Source organism: Macaca fascicularis, chromosome 19, assembly GCF_037993035.2.
Source record: "Macaca fascicularis isolate 582-1 chromosome 19, T2T-MFA8v1.1".
Classification (NCBI taxonomy): Eukaryota; Metazoa; Chordata; class Mammalia; order Primates; family Cercopithecidae; genus Macaca; species Macaca fascicularis.
Window position 1 is genome coordinate 56,477,440 of NC_088393.1, and position 16,288 is coordinate 56,493,727.

Sequence of the window (16,288 nt, forward strand, 5' to 3'; positions counted from 1 at the left end):
ATAATCCAGTGTGGGCATGAGCAGGTCATTTCTGAGTCCCTGTTCCACTAGCCCCTGGCCCTGGGATAGTGTCTGGCCACCACTGCGGGCCACCTTGCAGAAACGTGGCTCTGACCACAGCCTGCACCTTCCCCACCCAACCCCAGTGGATTCCTTTTTTTTTTTTGAGATGGAGTCTCACTCTCACCCAGACTGGAGTGCAGTGGCATGATCTCGGTTCACTGCAACCTCTGTCTCCTGGGTTCAAGCGATTCTCTTGCTTCATCCTTATGGATTCTTGAGCCTGCAGTGCTGCTGCTGTAGCAGCCGAGGTCGGGTGATGCGCACACTAGGCGCAGAGTAGGATCTGGAGAAGCAGAGAAGCCAGGGCCTCGCCACTGCGCGGGAGTTTCCGCCTCTCTGAGCATCGATGTTCCATCCACCATGCGGGCCCGGCCAGGGTCGCACTCCCTCCCTACATCCTCCCCGCCTCACCTCGTGAAACACACACAGGCCCCGTGTTCCTCCAAAAAGTTGTTTTTGTCTTTTTTAAATAATGTGAAAATGCCACGCGAAGGTTTGAACCAGAGACCCCTCCAGGGGCCGGGCTGGGGAGGGAAAGGGGAGACGCGAAATGGGGGGTCCAGGTCCCCGAAGCCTGCAGCCCCTGTCTGGAGCCAGGAGTGGGTGAGGAGGGACCTCCGCTGTGTCGAGGGGCTCCAGGCCCAAAAGAGTTCAGTTCAGTTCCGAGAAAGGCGGCTCTCTATGGAGGGGTGGGGGGATTCCTGCCTCATTTGGCACCAAGGGGGTCAGGGGGGTCAGGGGAGCCATCTGGGGGGCTTGGGGGCGGGGGGCCGGGGCCTCCCGTTTGGCACATGGTGGGGGAGGGGGAGGGGGGGGGCCCAGCCTCAGGGGCCTCCCCGGAGGCGGCGTCTGCGGTGGTGGCAGTGGCGCCGTTGTCCACGGAGGATTCCATTCTCAACCCCTCTTCTGACGGTGCAGGGGGGTCGGGTCTTCGGGGAATCAGTTCTCCACGGGGCCTGAAAATGGACAGAGGAGAGAGAGAAAGGAAATTACTAGGGGGACAGCCTCATGCCTTCTAAGTCACTCAGTGGAAAAGCAAAGCCCTCACCCATCGTGGCCCAAAAGATCTGCGTTTCTTCTCTGTCCTCACCTACCCTTCTTCCCCCGTCTGCTCCAGCCACGGGGCCGCCTGCTGTTCGTCCAGTGCTCCCAGCACGCTCCGACCCCAGGGTCTTTGCACGTGCTGTTCCCGCTGCCTGGAACATTCTTCCCCCGTGACTAAGGCCCCACCTGCAACATCCCCTCCACTGAGTCCTTCCCCAACCATACTGAGTCGAGCAGTCACCCCTGCACGCTCTGGTCTTTCTCACTCATTTCCCTCTGACTGTTTTGCGTTTGTCACTCTGGGATTACCCTGTCCTTGTTTTTGTTGTTGTTGTTGTTGTTTTGTTTTGAGATGGAGTCTCACTCTGTCGCCCAGGCTGGAGTGCAGTGGCGCAATCTCGGCTCACTGCAAACTCCGCCTCCCGGGTTCCCGCCATTCTCCTGCCTTAGCTTCCCAAGTAGCTGGGACTACAGGTGTCCGCCACCACGCCCAGCTAATTTTTTATAGTTTTAGTAGAGACGGGGTTTTACCATGTTAGCCAGGATGGTCTCCATCTCCCGACCTCGTGATCCACCCGCCTCAGCCTTCCAAAGTGCTAGGATTACAGGCGTGAGCCACTGTGCCCGGCCAACCCTGTCCTTGTTTTTTCTTTTTTGGTTTTTGAGACGGTGTCTCGCTCTGTTGCTCAGGCTGGAGTGCGCGGTCTTGACTTGCTGCAACCTCCACCTTCTGGATTCAAGCAATTCTCCTGCCTCAGCTTCCTGAGTAGCTGGGATTACAGGTGCCTGCCACCACACCCACACCCAGCTAATTTTTCTTTTTCTTTTCTTTTTTTTTTTTTTTTTGAGATGGAGTCTTGCTCTGTTACCCAGGCTGGAGTGCAGTGGTGCGATCTGAGCTCACTGCAAGCTCTGCCTCCCGGGTTCATGCCATTCTCCTGCCTTAGCCTCCTGAGTAGCTGGGACTACAGGCGCCCACCACCACGCCTGGCTAATATTTTGTATTTTTTTTAGTAAAGACGGGTTTCACCGTGTTAGCCAGGATGGTCTCCTGACCTCGTGATCCACCCGCCTCAGCCTCCTAAAGTGCTGGGACTATAGGCATGAGCCACCGCGCCCGGCCAATTTTTGTATTTTTCATACAGACAGGGTTTCACCATATTGGCCAGGCTGGTCTCGAACTCCTGACCTCAAATGATCTGCCCGCCTCGGTCTCCCAAAGTACTGGGATTACAGGTGTGAGCCACCGCGCCTGGCCTACCCTGTCCTTGGGGAGGAGCTTCCTGTCTGCTTGTTCCTATAGAATGTAACCTCAGTGATGACAGGGGCTGTGGTCACTGTTGTGTCCCCAGCATCCTGTCTGGCACAAGGCACCCCTTTTCCCTGTGGAAAGAGCTGTCCCCAAGAACTCCGACCAAACTTTCCCATGACTCTAGCTCTGACCTCCCTGGGCGAGCGGAGTGAAAGCCCCATCCATTGCACAGACCAGAAAACTAAGGTCCGGGAGGGGCAGGTTCTCGCTGGGGGCCTCATATCAGGCTCCCTCATGCTCCACCCTGTACTTCTTACCTGGGGGGCCTGGGTCAAATCATTGCCCTCACTCCCAGCCCCTGAGCTTCAGTTTCCCTCTTTCAATGGGAAGCATGACCTTCATGCTTCATGAAGACTTTGGGCTATGTGGCATCTCTTAGTACCCAGTAAATGTTTGCTAAGTGGACAGAGCCACACTGAGCAGGGCAGAGGAGAGGACCCGCCTCAGGCCCCCACGCCATGGTCTTGGGAGCCAGACAGGCGCAGTAGCTCGTCGCCCACGCTGCTGCAGAAGTATTTGTCAGCTGAGCGAAGGGATTTGGGGTTTGGCACGATCGCGCCCTCCATCTCCTCTGCTGATGATTAAAGGTGAAGTCATTCTCGCTTGCCGGCCCCGCCAGCTCAGCCCTGACTCACCACTTGGCAGTATCCCCATACCCTGGAATGCACCCCCACTCTGTCCTCACAGAGGCCCCGCGATGACGGCTTCAGGGAGGAAGTGACATTCAGAGTGAAGCCTGAGGATGCAGCCAAGTGAAGGAAGAGTCAGCCCCCAGCCCTGTCCCGCCTGCCCTTGACTGTCTGCCCTGTCCAACCTCTCCATTCCCATGGCCCTGGCTCACTGTGCTTTCCCCAGCCTCTCCCCAGCCTCCCAGCTCCCACTCTTGCCCTTCTGCCCCCAAGAGGCCCCAGAGCAGTCTTTCTACACCCAACATTGACTTCCCTCCCCTGCTTATAGTCCTCCATGGCTCCCTAGCACCCCCAGGACAAAGTCCCAGTCCTCAGTGCACCCCCTGCCCTCACTCCTCAGCCCTCCATGCGCTGAGTAACCCTCAGCCACACCAGTCTCCTTCTGTTCCTTGAGCAGGCCAAGCTCTCTCTTGCCTCTGGCCCTGTGTGCAAGCTGTCCCCTCTGCCAGCATGCAGTCCCCTTCTCCTTCACCTAGTCAGTGACAACCAACCCTTCCAGTCCCCAGTTAAATGACACTTTTTTTTCTTTTTTTTTGAGATGGAGTTTCGCTTTTGTTGCCCAGGCTGGAGGGCAGTGGCACAATCTCAGCTCACCGCAACCTCTGCCTCCCGGGTTCAAGTGATTCTCCTGCCTCACCCTCCCAAGTAGCTGGGATTACAGGCATGCGTCACCGCGCCCAATTAATTTTGCATGTTTAGTAGAGACAGGGTTTCTCCATGTTGGTCAGGCTGGTCTTGAACTCCTGACCTCAGGTGATCCGCCTGCCTTGGCCTCCCAAAGTGCTGGGATTACAGGCGTAAGCCACCAGGCCTGGCCTTAAATGACACTTCTAAGGGGAAAATAAAACTTTTCCTCTTGTCATCTGCTTCCTCTGCAAGCCTGAGTTTGCAGTTATTCATTTGTCATAGCAGCGTGTGGTCAGCATCTGCAGGGAGGACCAAGCAGGCTCACCCATCTTGCTCCACTCAGAATCCCGTGCCCAGCATGGCGCCTGCACGCAGAGGATGATCAGAAAACATCGACTTAATTTTAAGTGCAGTAATAGCTAATAATAATAATAGCTAACAGGGCCGAGCACAGTGGTTCATGTCTGTATTCCCAGCTGGGAGGCTGAGGCCGGCAGATCGCCTGAGGTCAGGAGTTCAAGACCAGCCTGTCCAACATGGTGAAACCCCGTCTCTACTAAAAATACAAAAATTAGCCGACTGTGGTGGCAGGCGCCTGTAATTCCAGCTACTCAGGAGGCTGAGGCAGGAGAATTGCTTGAACCCGGGAGGTGGAGGTTACAGTGAGCCAAGATCACGCCATTGCACTTCAGCCTGGGCAACAAGTGCGAAACTCCATTTCAAAAATACTAACTAACTAAATAATAATAATTGCTAATGGTTAGAGACCGCTGCTGCATGAACAGACTCCGTGCTGCATACATGCATACACGGGAGGATTAAGCCATTTAATTCCCTCAGCAATCTTATGAATTAGATCCTGTTATCATTCCCACCCTATATATGAGGGAACTGAAGCACAGAGAGGGAAAGCGACTTGCCTCAGGTCACACATCTAAGAAATGGCAGGGACAATATCTGGACTCAGGCAAGATTGGGGAAATAGGAGTGAAACCCTCCAGTGGCGCCTTCCTTAGCTCTGATACTGGGGATCACCACCTGTTCCGCCGGGATAGGTACAAGCCCTGTGTCCTGGGGTGTTCCCTGGCTCGGCAGCAGGGGGCAGCAGAGAGCCCAGTCCCTTTCCAGTCCTGCGCTGGGACCTGCCAATGTGCCCTCCTCTCCCTGAGAGTGGCCTTAGCATAGCTAAGAGTTGGAAACTAGGGGTGACATGACCCCTCTCCCAACATGGCCACAAGGAGTAACGATATGGTGCATATGAAACTCCACGAAAGAAACCTGACCAATGTTCACTACTAGAGAGGGCACAGACTCAGAGGCCGAGCAACTGCCGCTTTGAATCCCAGCTCCTCACTTCTTTCCGTGCCTCGGTGTTCTTGTTTGTAAAATGGGGACGAGATTGGCCAGGCCCGGTGGCTTACGCCTGTAATCCCAGCACTTTGGGAGGCCGAGGTGGGCGGATCATTTGAAGTCAGGAGTTAGAGACCAGCCTGGCCAACATGGTGAAACCCTGTCTGTAGTAAAAATACAAAAAAAGTAGCTGGGCGTGGTGGTGCATGCCTGTGAACCCAGCTACTTGGGAGGCTGAGACACGAGAATCGTTTGAACCTAGGAGGCGGAGGTTGCGTTGAACACTGCCCTCCAGCCTGGGCGACAGAGCGAGACTCCATCTCAAAAAAAAAAAAAAAAAAAAAAAAAAAAAAAAAAAAAAAAAAATGAGGACGAGACTAGAATCCACCCCATGGGATCGCAATGAACATTAAATGGGTTAAACTGTGGTGAGGCACTGCAGGGTCCACGTGAGAGCAGCGGTGCCGCTGTGACTGCTCTCTAACCCCTAGCTGTGTCCTCCCTGCTCTGGTTCACACCAGCCGGCTTTGAGCACTCTGGGTTTCTCTCTCCTTGTCTGCCCCTGAGCACCGTGTTCCCCAGAGGTGGGATCAGGATCCGGCAAGTGCCATACCGGAGTCTGAGCCCAGAGATGGGACAAAGATGGGCAAGAGTTGGGGGTGGGGGGAATCCCCACAGAAGGCGAAACTGAGGCTCAGGGGTTGGGGACAGCCGGCCTGCCTGCCTACGACCGTCTGATGGACATCGCCTGGTCTGAGCTGGTTCCAGAGCTGGGTGGGGTGTCTGTTGACTGAGAGGGGAGAGAGAAGAGACTGGGAAGAGAGAGGCAGGGACATTGAAAGATGGTCACAAGAAGTTGGCAGTGGAACATAAGGGGACAGAGATGGGCAGAGGAGGGGCAGGGCCGAGGATATGGTACCTGCGGGCCGGGCGTCGGGGGCCCGGGCGGGTGGCCCCGGGGTCTCCAGCGCAGGCGAGACGGAGAAGCGGGAGAAGCACAGCGGGGGGCCTGGAGGGGGGAGGAGGGGGAAATCCTCCGCCCACTCGAAACTGCCTCCTGCAGCAGAAGACCGCAGTCAGGCCGCAGGCACCTGCGGCGCTCCAGCCCTCCGGTCCCGCCCCTCCCACCCCATAGGCCCCGCCCCGTCCGCCCCATGGCTCCCGCCCCCTCCTGCCCCATTGGGCCCGCCCTCACCAAAGCCGCTGTCGTTGCTGGGAAACCCATCTCCGGGGGTGGCGGGGTGGGGAGGCGTCGGGGGCGCTGGAGGCGTTGACGGGTCCGTGTCCCCCTCGGGGGGGCCCTGGACGCTCAGCTCGTTGGTTGGCGTCTCCTGTGAAGGCAGATTAGCGGGAAGCCAGAGGGGACAAACCGTCACGTCCCATTTACCGCATCCCCCAAAACCAACAAAACTGGCTAATATTTCTGGGGCTCTAGGAATCCCAATTTATAATCACACGCTCTGGAGGGGTGGCTGGAGCCCCTAATCTGGCTTCGAAGCCTCGGGCCAGCCTTAACCTCAACCTGGCCCGAGGCTACTTACCTGACAGCTGAGCCCCACGCACAGCTAAGTAGCCCAACGTAAGGATTCTCTCCTGGCTCATTAACGCGCGGCCTCCACCCGATCCCCTAACCCAAGGCGATCTCCATAGGCCCCACCGCGTCCCTGTCAGTCCCACCCACCTCTGAGATCTAGACCTGCTCCAGTGGCCCTCCCAACCCCTGCCCCATCCTGAGCGCATCCCATGCTGGACGCAGTGACCCTGCCCCTGAACCCTCCCTCAGAAGTAGACCTGCTCCCGACCTCCAAGTTCCACCCCTCTGAATATATTTCAGTGGCCCAGTCCCCAATTCTTGGCCTTATTTCCATTTCTCTCACAATCTCAGCCCGGTATGCCCGCCCCAGGTTCATCTAGACAAGGCCCCAGTTCCTCAGCACCACTCGCCCTCCCTTTTTCTCTTCAACACCATCCGTGTTTTTCTTTTTGTTATAGACAGAGTCTCACTGTCGCCCAGGCTGGAGAGCAGTGTTGTGATCATGGCTCAATGCAGCCTCAACCTCCCGGGCTCAAGCGATCGTCCCACCTCAGCCTCCCGAGTAGCTGGGACTACAGATGCGCACCACCACACCAAGATAATTTTTTTCTTTTTAAGAGATGAGGTCTCGCCATGTTGGCTAGGCTGCTCTCGAACTCCTGGCTTCAAGTGATCTTCCCGCCTCGGACTCCCAAAGTGCTGGGATTACAGGCGTGAGCCACTCGCGACTGGCCTAACTCTTAACACAATCCTCTACCCATCTCTCTAAAGACCCGTCCCAGTCGTTAGGTTCGCTCATCCCTGACCCCACCCCAAAATACCTTAAGACTGCCTGCTGCATCTCTGAAGCCCACCTGCAGCCTAGCCATGGCCCTTCCCTAGTGGGTAAGATCTGCTCCCTCCGGAACCAGCCCTACAGATACTAGAACTCTAGTCAACAAACAATGCGGAAACTCTCAGTAGGCCCCGACCACACCATCCAGGCCACTTCTCAACACTTCCTCTTCTCAACACTTCCTCCCTAGTCTCTCCAGGATCCCATACTTGACTACCCAGTACCCCCTCTTTCCTTCCAGACTCACCCTCACTCTCCAGGCCTCTCCTCGCCCTCTACACCCCGCCCCCATCACAAGCCCTGCCCTCACCCTAGGTCCCACCCCAGCTCTAGGCTCGGCCCGTCCTCCCGGCCCTGCCCCACTGTCAGGCCTGCCCTCACACTCAAAGCCTCCTCCCATCTTCCTAGTCCCGCCCCATTTCCCTGACCAGTCTCTTCCCAGAGCCCGCCTTCAACCCCTAGGCCCTGCCTGCGCCCTGCTCGATCCGCCCCGCCTTAGGCTCCGCCTCCATTCCAGCCGTGGACTTTCTCCAGGCCTCCTCTTGCCGCACCATAGGCTTGGCCTCCCTCAGGCCCCGATCCAGACTCTGTCCCGATTCTAGGCGCGGTCTCCTTCCAGGCCTCGCCCCCGCTCTAGGCTCAGCCTGCCTCCAAACCCTGCTCTAGACCCCGCCCCACTCTAAGCTCAGCCTTCGTCTAGGCCCCGCCCCAGGCCCTGCTCCTCTAGGATCGACTTCCCTCCAGGCCCCGCCCTGGGCTCCGCCCCACCCTAGCTTGGCCCCACCCCACTCTAGATTCGAGCTCCCCTTAGGTCCCGCCCCACTTCAGCTTGCCCTCCCTCCAGGCCCCGCCTCAGGCCCCGCCCCACTCCAGCTCGGTCTCCCTTCAGGACCCGCCCCACCCTAACTCGGCCTCCCTCCAGGCCCCGCCCCACCCTAGCTCGGCCCCTCCCTACTCCAGCACTGCCTCCCACCAGGCCCCGCCCAACTCTAAGCTCGGCCTCTCTCCAGGCCCCGCCCCGCTCCAGGCTCCGGCTCCCTCCAGGCCGCCCCCCCGCGGGTTCCGCACCTGGTCGAAGAGGTAGACGGTCACGTCCCCGTGGAAGGAGACCATCTTGCGCTTCCTCTCCAGCTCGCTGTCCTCTGGCTCGTCGGCCCCGCGCGGAGACTTGAGCAGCCCCCGCAGCGGGCGGGCCGCGTCCGCGTCGGCGCTGCTCACCACGACGGGCACCGGGGCTGCTCGCGCCCTCCCGGGGCCCCGCGGCCCCGCCGCCGCGCCCGACGCCGCCGCCTCCTCGTCCTCCTCCTCGTCCTCGTCCTCGTCCTCCCCGTCCTCCTCCGCCGGCCCCGGCGCCCCCGCCCCGCCGGCCTCCCCGCCAGCCGCCCCGGCGTCCGCGCCCTCCCACGGGGGCCGCCGCGGGCCCGGCCCCGGGAACGGCGTGAGCGTGAGCGGCGGCAGCGCCAGCGAGAGCCGGGAGAGCCTGGCTGCGAGGGGAGAGACCTGGTGAGCCCCTGTCCCGGGGAAACTGAGGCAGGCCCTCCCCCTAGCTGTGTGGCCTCAGGTAAGCCCTCCGCACAATCTGGGCCTCAGCACCCACTTCGTGAACGGAAGAGCTGCCCCGGGGCCTTTCTCCAGGCAGTGTGGGAAAGGTCCTCTCCAGTGCTCAACCTCCCCAGAGCTCCCCAGTGCCAACGGCTTTAAGCCCCAACTTCCCATAGCCCACCAGGCCCGCATGCCCTGGCCCTCTGATCTCTCTGGCCTCTGTCCCCACCTCCTTTGGCCTGACGTCCATCTAGCCACATGGGCCACCCCACCATTCATTCCTCCCACCGAGTAGCTGGGACTACAGGCACGCGCGCCACCATGCCCGGCTAATTTTTTGTCTTTTTAGCAGAGATGGGGTTTCACCATGCTGGCCAGGCTGGTCTCGAACTGCAGACCTCATGATCGCCCATCTCGGCCTGCCAAAGTGCTGGGATTACAGGCGTGAGCCACCGCGCCCGGCCTGGACTGCCTTTTCTAATGCAAGTCCTGCACATCCTCCAGCTCTGGGCTTTCAAAGCCTTCAGAGATCTCCTAGGGCTCCTGGGAGGTTAGGAGCACCCACTCTGCACCCCATCCACCGAGCACCTTCCTTCTGAGCGGATTTTCTCAGCGTGTAATTATACTTCTGTGGTAGTGTGTTTGCCTCGCTAAAGAACAGAGACCGAGTCTGGCTCATTCATAGCCTCATTTCCAGGCCCCAAGCACATAGAAGTACTCAGTCAATATCTGTAGGATTAATGAGTGAATGCTCCCGCTGTATGAAAATGACCAAGGCACTTCCCCTGTCTGGCGCCTGATCGCCAAAGTTGGGGTGTCTAACCATCTCCAGGCCCCTTCCCTGCTCTAAGACTTTTCGATTTTAGTCTGCTAGGAAGGAAGGACTTGAGGTCCCTGGAGGAGGAAACCTGGCTTGGAATCCCAAGTTTATCTTTGCTTGCTGTGTGTCCCTGGGCAAACAGATCCACCTCTCTGTCTCTCTCTCTCTCTTTTCTATTTTTTTTTTTTTTGGTGGGGAGGGGGATGGAGTCTCGCTCTGTCACCGAGGCTGGAGTGTAGTGGCGTGATCTCGGCTCACTGCAACCTCCACCTCCCAGGTTCAAGCAGATCTCCTGCCTCAGCCTCCTGAGTAGCTGGGACTACAGGCACGTGCCACTACACCCGGCTAATTTTTGTATTTTTTAGTAGAGATGGGGTTTCATCATCTTGGCCAGGCTGGTCTTGAACTCCTGACCTCGTGATCTGCCCTCTTTGGCCTCCCAAAGTGCTGGGATTACAGGCATGAGCCACCACACTCAGCTAGATCCACCTCTCTGAGCCTCTGTTTCCTCACTGGCAAACGAACAGCGGTCACTTATCCCTCCGTTACTGCATAAGTGAACTGCCCTTTGTGGGCTGATGGCAGGGGCAAGAGGAAGATTTAGGTGGGGCAGGGAGAAAGATGAATGCAGATGATCCCTCTCTGGTCCTCATTCTCTCTACTCAAGTTTCACTACCTTTTGCTAATGTCTTTTTTTTTTTTGAGACGGAGTCTCACTGTGTTGCCCAGGCTGGAGTGCAGTGGCCGGATCTCAGCTCACTGCAAGCTCCGCCTCCCGGGTTCACGCCATTCTCCTGCCTCAGCCTCCTGAGTAGCTGGGACTACAGGCGCCTGCCACCTCTCCCGGCTAGTTTTTTGTATTTTTTAGTAGAGACGGGGTTTCACCGTGTTAGCCAGGATGGTCTCGATCTCCTGACCTCGTGATCCGCCCGTCTCGGCCTCCCAAAGTGCTGGGATTACAGGTTTGAGCCACCGCGCCCAGCCTCTTTTACTCTTTCTCTAAACATGGTGAGCCAGTGCCCATCTCAGTGCCCTCTATCTAGAACACTCTCCCCCCGACGTCCACCTGCCTCACTCCCTCCTTTCCTTCACATCTGCTCAAAAGTCACACTTTTGTTAACCAGACATCTCGGAGTGATGGGGTTATGGGGGATGCTGCATAGAGGGAGGTTTTTTTGTTTGTTTTTTTTTTTTTTTAAACGAAGTCTCGCTCTTGTCTCCCAGGCTGGAGTGCAGTGGTACAATCTCGGCTCACTGCAACCTCCACCTCCTGAGTTCAAGCGATTCTCCTGCCTCAGCCTCCTGAGTAGCTGGGATTACAGGCACCTGCCACCATGCCCAGCTAATTTTTGTATTTTTAGTAGAGACAGGGTTTCACCGTGTTGACCAGGCTGGTCTCGAACTCCTGACCTCAGGCGATCCTCCCACCTCGGCCTCCCAAAGTGCTGGGATTACAGGGGAGAGCCACTGCGCCCAGTCTAGAGGGGTTTTTCTGGAGCTATGAATACGCAGATAAAGGTCAGGGTGACACCTTTAAAAATTAGGAAGGCTTCCTGGAAAGGGGAAATTTGGGGTCTTGAAGGATGAGTAGTTCACTTGGAAAAAAGCAGGCTATTCTCTGCCTCTTTTCACCCCCCAGTTCTAATCCAACCCAGATCCTCTGAGGCATTTTAGCTGCTCATCTCCCAACATTTTCATGCTGCCTGGGCTGTTTCCTGATACAGCTGGTCACAAACTCCCTACAACAATCTCAAGGAAGTGACAGTGTTCGAACACCACAGGCGTTGAGGAAGAAACATCCTCTGTCCAGCCCACTTCCTGACTCTTGCCCACTGAGCCACAGGCTCCTCTCCGGAGATGATAACTGTTTCCTCAAGCGTGGCTGTGAGGTTGCCAATATAAAACAGGACCCAGCCACTTATAACTTTCATACCCATATTTAAGGAAATTGCGCCTCCCAGAGATTCTGCTGGAACTGTATTTCCTATGTCCACATCTAAACAAGGGCTATTTATTTTTACCCTTCATTTATATATATATATATATATTTTTTTTTTTTTTTTTTTTGAGATGGAGTCTCGCTCTGTCACCCAGCCTGGAGTGCAGTGGCGCGATCTCGGCTCACTGCAAGCTCCGCCTCCCGGGTTCACGCCATTCTCCTGCCTCAGCCTCCCGAGTAGCTGGGACTACAGGCACCCGCCACCTCGCCCGGCTAGTTTTTCGTATTTTTTAGTAGAGACGGGGTTTCACCGTGTTAGCCAGGATGATTTCGATCTCCTGCCTCGTGATCCACCCGTCTCGGCCTCCCAAAGTGCTGGGATTACAGGCTTGAGCCACCGCGCCCGGCCACCCTTCATTTATCTTAAACAGTTTTCTCTGTGGCAAAACACTTCCTGCATTCCTACCAAAACTTAATTTTCAGAAAAGGCATATCTGTGCCTTCCAGCTCACTAGTCCCATGGTGGTGGAGTTGGGTCAGGGCAGGGTCTGACGCTCCCTGGGTCCCAGCCTTGGGCAGCTCAGGGCCTGGCACACAGGGGGCCTGGCACACTGGATAGATGCCTTAGCTTATTGGAAAGTTGTTTTTGTTGTTGTTGTTTTGTTGTTGTTTTGTTTTGTTTTGGAGACAGAGTCTTGCTGTCACCCAGGCTGGAGTGCAGTGATGTGATCTCGGCTCACTGCAACCTCTGACTCCCAGGATCAAGCTATTCTTGTGCCTCAGCCTCCCGAGTAGCTGGGACTACAGGTGCACGCCACCACGCTGGCTAATTTTTTTTTTTTTTTTGAGACAGAGTCTTGCTCTATGGCCCAGGCTGGAGTGCAGTGGTGCAATTTTGGCTCAGTGCAAACTCCGCCTCCTGAGGTCAAGCGATTCTCCTGCCTCAGCCTCCCGAGTAGCTGGGATTACAGGCGCCTACCAGAAAGCCTGGCTAATTTTTGTATTTTTAATAGAGACGGGGTTTTGCCATGTTGTCCAGGCTGGTCTTGAACTCCTGACCTCAGGTGATCCGCCCACCTTGGCCTCCCGAAGTGCTAGGATTACAGGCATGAGCCACTGAGCCCAGCCAGCTTATTAAGTTTAAATCAGCACATGCTGGCAGCCTGGGGGCCTTGAGCCATCCACAGACAGGCTTCCTTGGAATTGGCTGCAACCATAAAAACAAAACTAAACAAAAACCAGAGCTCTGGTTTAAAAGGGAAAAGTAGCAGATTCGCCAACACCAGGTGCACATTCCTGAGAAGTGGCTGCCCCGTCTACACAGGGCATTTTCTTCTGAAGCCCCACTCTGCCTCCCCAGCATGCTTCATCCATTTCCCTATGTCCTCTGGCCCCTGTGGGCATGAGTTTGAGACCCCTGGTCTAAGTGAATTGCAATAATAAAAGCAAGTGCTTACTGAATCCCCAGCTCTGATTAAGTGCTTTGGACGTCCTCATTCATTTAACCTTCACAGCAACCCTATGAGGTAGGTTCTAACCCTGCCATCCGTTTTTGGCAGATGGGTAAACTGAGGCACCGTGCAGCAAGGACATTTGCCCGAGGCCAAAGAGCTAGAGAGAGGACCGAGCCAGGATGTGAGCCCAGGTGGTGCGGGCTTCAGGGCCTGCATTCATCACTGCCAGCCCGATCCGACATCTTTACCCACACTCACCCTCCGCAGCCTCGGAAACAGCCGGACCTCAGCCCTGACTGTGCCCCGCAGCCTCCTCACCTTTGATCTGCTCGCTGTTCCCCTGAGGGGGTCCCAAGTCCAAGAATAGTCGTGGCATCTCGGGGCCCTTCCTCTCGGGCTTGGGGGGGTCCCCGTCTCCGCTGGGTGCCGTGTCTCCGCCGGCCCTGCTGTCTGGGGCCCCGGGCTCTCCCTCGGGGGCCACCTCCGGCCTGGCTCTCGGGGGCGCTGGCTCCAGCCTCCTCGGCTGTGCCTCCGGTGGCGGTGGCAGCGGTGGCGGTGGTGGCTGCGGCCTCGTGTAGTCTACCCATCCGGCCTTTGCGTCCACGCCGCTTCCGGGGCCGCCGCCGGGGGCCGTCCCCGTGCCCACTGGGGCTCGGCCCCCACTCCCGAGGTCCAGCCTCCCAGCCCCTGGGGCTCTCGGCGCCCCCCCAGTCTCGGGGGCTTTCCTCTCGGTCCCGGGTTCCAGCGTCCCGTTCTTGGGGGCTGGGCCAAGGGGGCCAGGGGCTGTCTCCCCGCCGTTCCGGGAGGAGGCCACTGCGCTGGGTGCAGGGGCTCTCTCCAGAGAGGTCTCTGGGGCTGGCTCCCCGATCGTGGGGGCTGGACCCCAACTCTCGGGCATCTTCTCCCAGGGCCCTGGGGCTCTCCAAGGCCCAGTCTCTGGTGGCCTCTCCGTGTTCCTGGGGAATCTCAGGCCCCCATTCTCTGACACCTTGTCCTCGCTCTTTGGGGGTGTCAGGCCCCCATTCACCAGCACCTTCTCCCCGGCCTCTGGGGACCTCAGCTCCCCATTCTCCAGCGCTTTCTCCTCCCTCCTTGGGGGTGTCAGCTCCCCATTCTCCAGCACTTTCTCTTCTCTCTCGGGGGACCCCAGGGCCCCATTCTCCGCCGCCTTCTGCTCGATGCCTGCCTTCTCCTCGATGCCCGGGGCTCTCTGGTCCCCGTTCTCCAGCACTGTCACCCCGTTCACTGGGAGGCTCGGGCTTGGGGCTTGTTTCCCGTTGCCCAGGGCTGTCGGGTCCCTGTTCAGGCCCGGGACTTTCTCTCTGTTCCCGGGGCCTCTCCCCGCCTTCCTGGGTCCTGTCTCCCGGGCTGTCGCCCCCTTCTCCCCCAGGAGGTTCCTTGTCACATCCTCCCGCAGGGACATCAGCAGCTGCTCGGTGCTCACTTGAACCACGAAGGTCGGCTTCTCCCGTGGCCCCGTGAGCGGGAGCGGACCCGGATCTGGAGGTGGCCGGGGCGCTCCTGGGTCGGGTGGCTCGGGGGGAGCCCGCGGCCGAGGGACCCCTTCCTCCTCGGCCGCCCCCCCACCTGGGAAGGCTCCCTCGGGGGAAAAAGGGGTCTCGGTCTCGTAGCCGCTGTCCCCCGGCTTGGGGCCCGGCGACGAGAGGCCTGAACCGGGACTGGCCACGGCCGAAGGGGGGTCGGGGGACGCGGCCGGGTCCGCGGGGGCCCGAGGAGGTGGCGGCGGGGGGGGGGGAGCGGGAGGTGGCCCCCGCCCGGGGTACTGGGGCGCCGCCGCCCCCATGAGGGGGTCCAGAAACTCGGGGGGGGCCGAGGCGGGGGGGGCCATGGGCAAGTCGGCCAGGGAACCCCGCTCTGCCCGCAGCGAGGAGTCGTCCTCGGGGGGGTGGGGGCAGCCAAGAGCAGGGTGGCCCCCCCAGCCTGCTACGGCGTCCCCCCGCTCCAGTGGCAGGCAGGAGCAGGCCCCCTCGCGGCTGCACAGAGGACAGGGTAGGGGACCCCTGCGGCTTGGGCCACCTCCAAGGCTGCTGCTGTCTTCCCCTGGGGAGCTGCCCTCCTCCTCCTCCTCTTCTTCTTCCACCCACGGGGCGGTCCCCCGCTCCCCCAGGACCTCGGCAGGGTCTCCCGCCAGGGTCTCCCCGGCGCCCCGGCCCTCGGGGTCCCAGCCGCTCAGCAGGAAGCTGCCTGACGCTGAGGACTGGGCTGGGAAGGGCCGGGGTGCAGGGAAGAGGGGGGAGGCCCAGGTCTCGGACACCAGCTGGGGGACCTCGGAGGGGGCCTGGGGGGCCTGAGGGGCAGGCACTCCTGGGTCCAGGGGGTCCCAGTCGTTGGGGAAGAGGGGCTCAGGAGGGGAGCCGTGCTCCTCCAGGCGGATGTAGTACTCGCTGCTCACAGAGGGGCTGCGGGCACTGATGACAGGCAGCACGCTGGGCGTGGACAGCGCCTCATAGAAGGGGTTGGAGGGGTTGGCGTGGGGGGCCGGGGGGGCCGACGCCGGCTGCCAGGCAGGTGCCCCCCCACCCCGCCCGGCCCCACGCCGGGCCTTCTCCCACAGGCACTCGAGGTTGAGGCCGCGGCTGCTCTCGGTGACCGTGAGCACATCGTCAGGGTCGGCTCCAGGGAAGCCATCCAGTAGGGGGAATGGCGAGGAGAGGGTCCCCGGGCGAGGTGCACTGTGTGCAGGGGGCCAGGGCCAGGGGAAAGGACCATCTCGGGGTGGAGGTGGCGGCGGTGGGGGCCGGGGGGGCCGCTCGGAGAGCAAGTAGGTGAGCTGCAATTGGAGATCAGAGGCTGAAGGGCGCTGGGCAGGTGGCCGCCAGCAGGACTGAAGGATGTCATACCTGGGGAGAGGTGGGGCAGAGTGAGCAGGTCAGAGATCCAGGGAGGGGAAAGAGACCCAGGGAGGGGACAGACAACCAGAGAGAGGGGGACAGAGATGCAGAGGGGAACAGAGACCCAGAGAGAGGGGGACAGAGACCCAGAGACAGAGGGACAGAGGCCCAGAGAGAGAGGGACAGAGATCCAGAGAGAGAGGGACAGAGGGCCAGGCTTGGTGGCT

General features: G+C 59.1%; 1 protein-coding gene across 3 annotated transcripts in view; it reads right to left on the reverse strand.

Annotated features, from left to right (window-relative positions):
• Positions 1–500: 500 nt before the first annotated feature.
• LMTK3 (lemur tyrosine kinase 3) overlaps positions 501–16,288 on the reverse strand; it is a 29,039-nt gene continuing 13,251 nt past the window's right edge. For all 3 annotated transcript variants that reach the window (XM_045380860.2, XM_045380859.2, XM_045380858.2), the window contains exons 12-16: positions 13,528–16,070; positions 8,523–8,938; positions 6,281–6,416; positions 6,005–6,142; positions 501–1,019 (exon numbers count right to left, since the gene is read on the reverse strand). In XM_045380860.2, the coding sequence (XP_045236795.1) occupies positions 1,003–1,019; positions 6,005–6,142; positions 6,281–6,416; positions 8,523–8,938; positions 13,528–16,070 (3,250 nt within the window). In that variant the 3' untranslated portion in view covers positions 501–1,002. The remainder of the gene's footprint in view (positions 1,020–6,004; positions 6,143–6,280; positions 6,417–8,522; positions 8,939–13,527; positions 16,071–16,288) is intronic.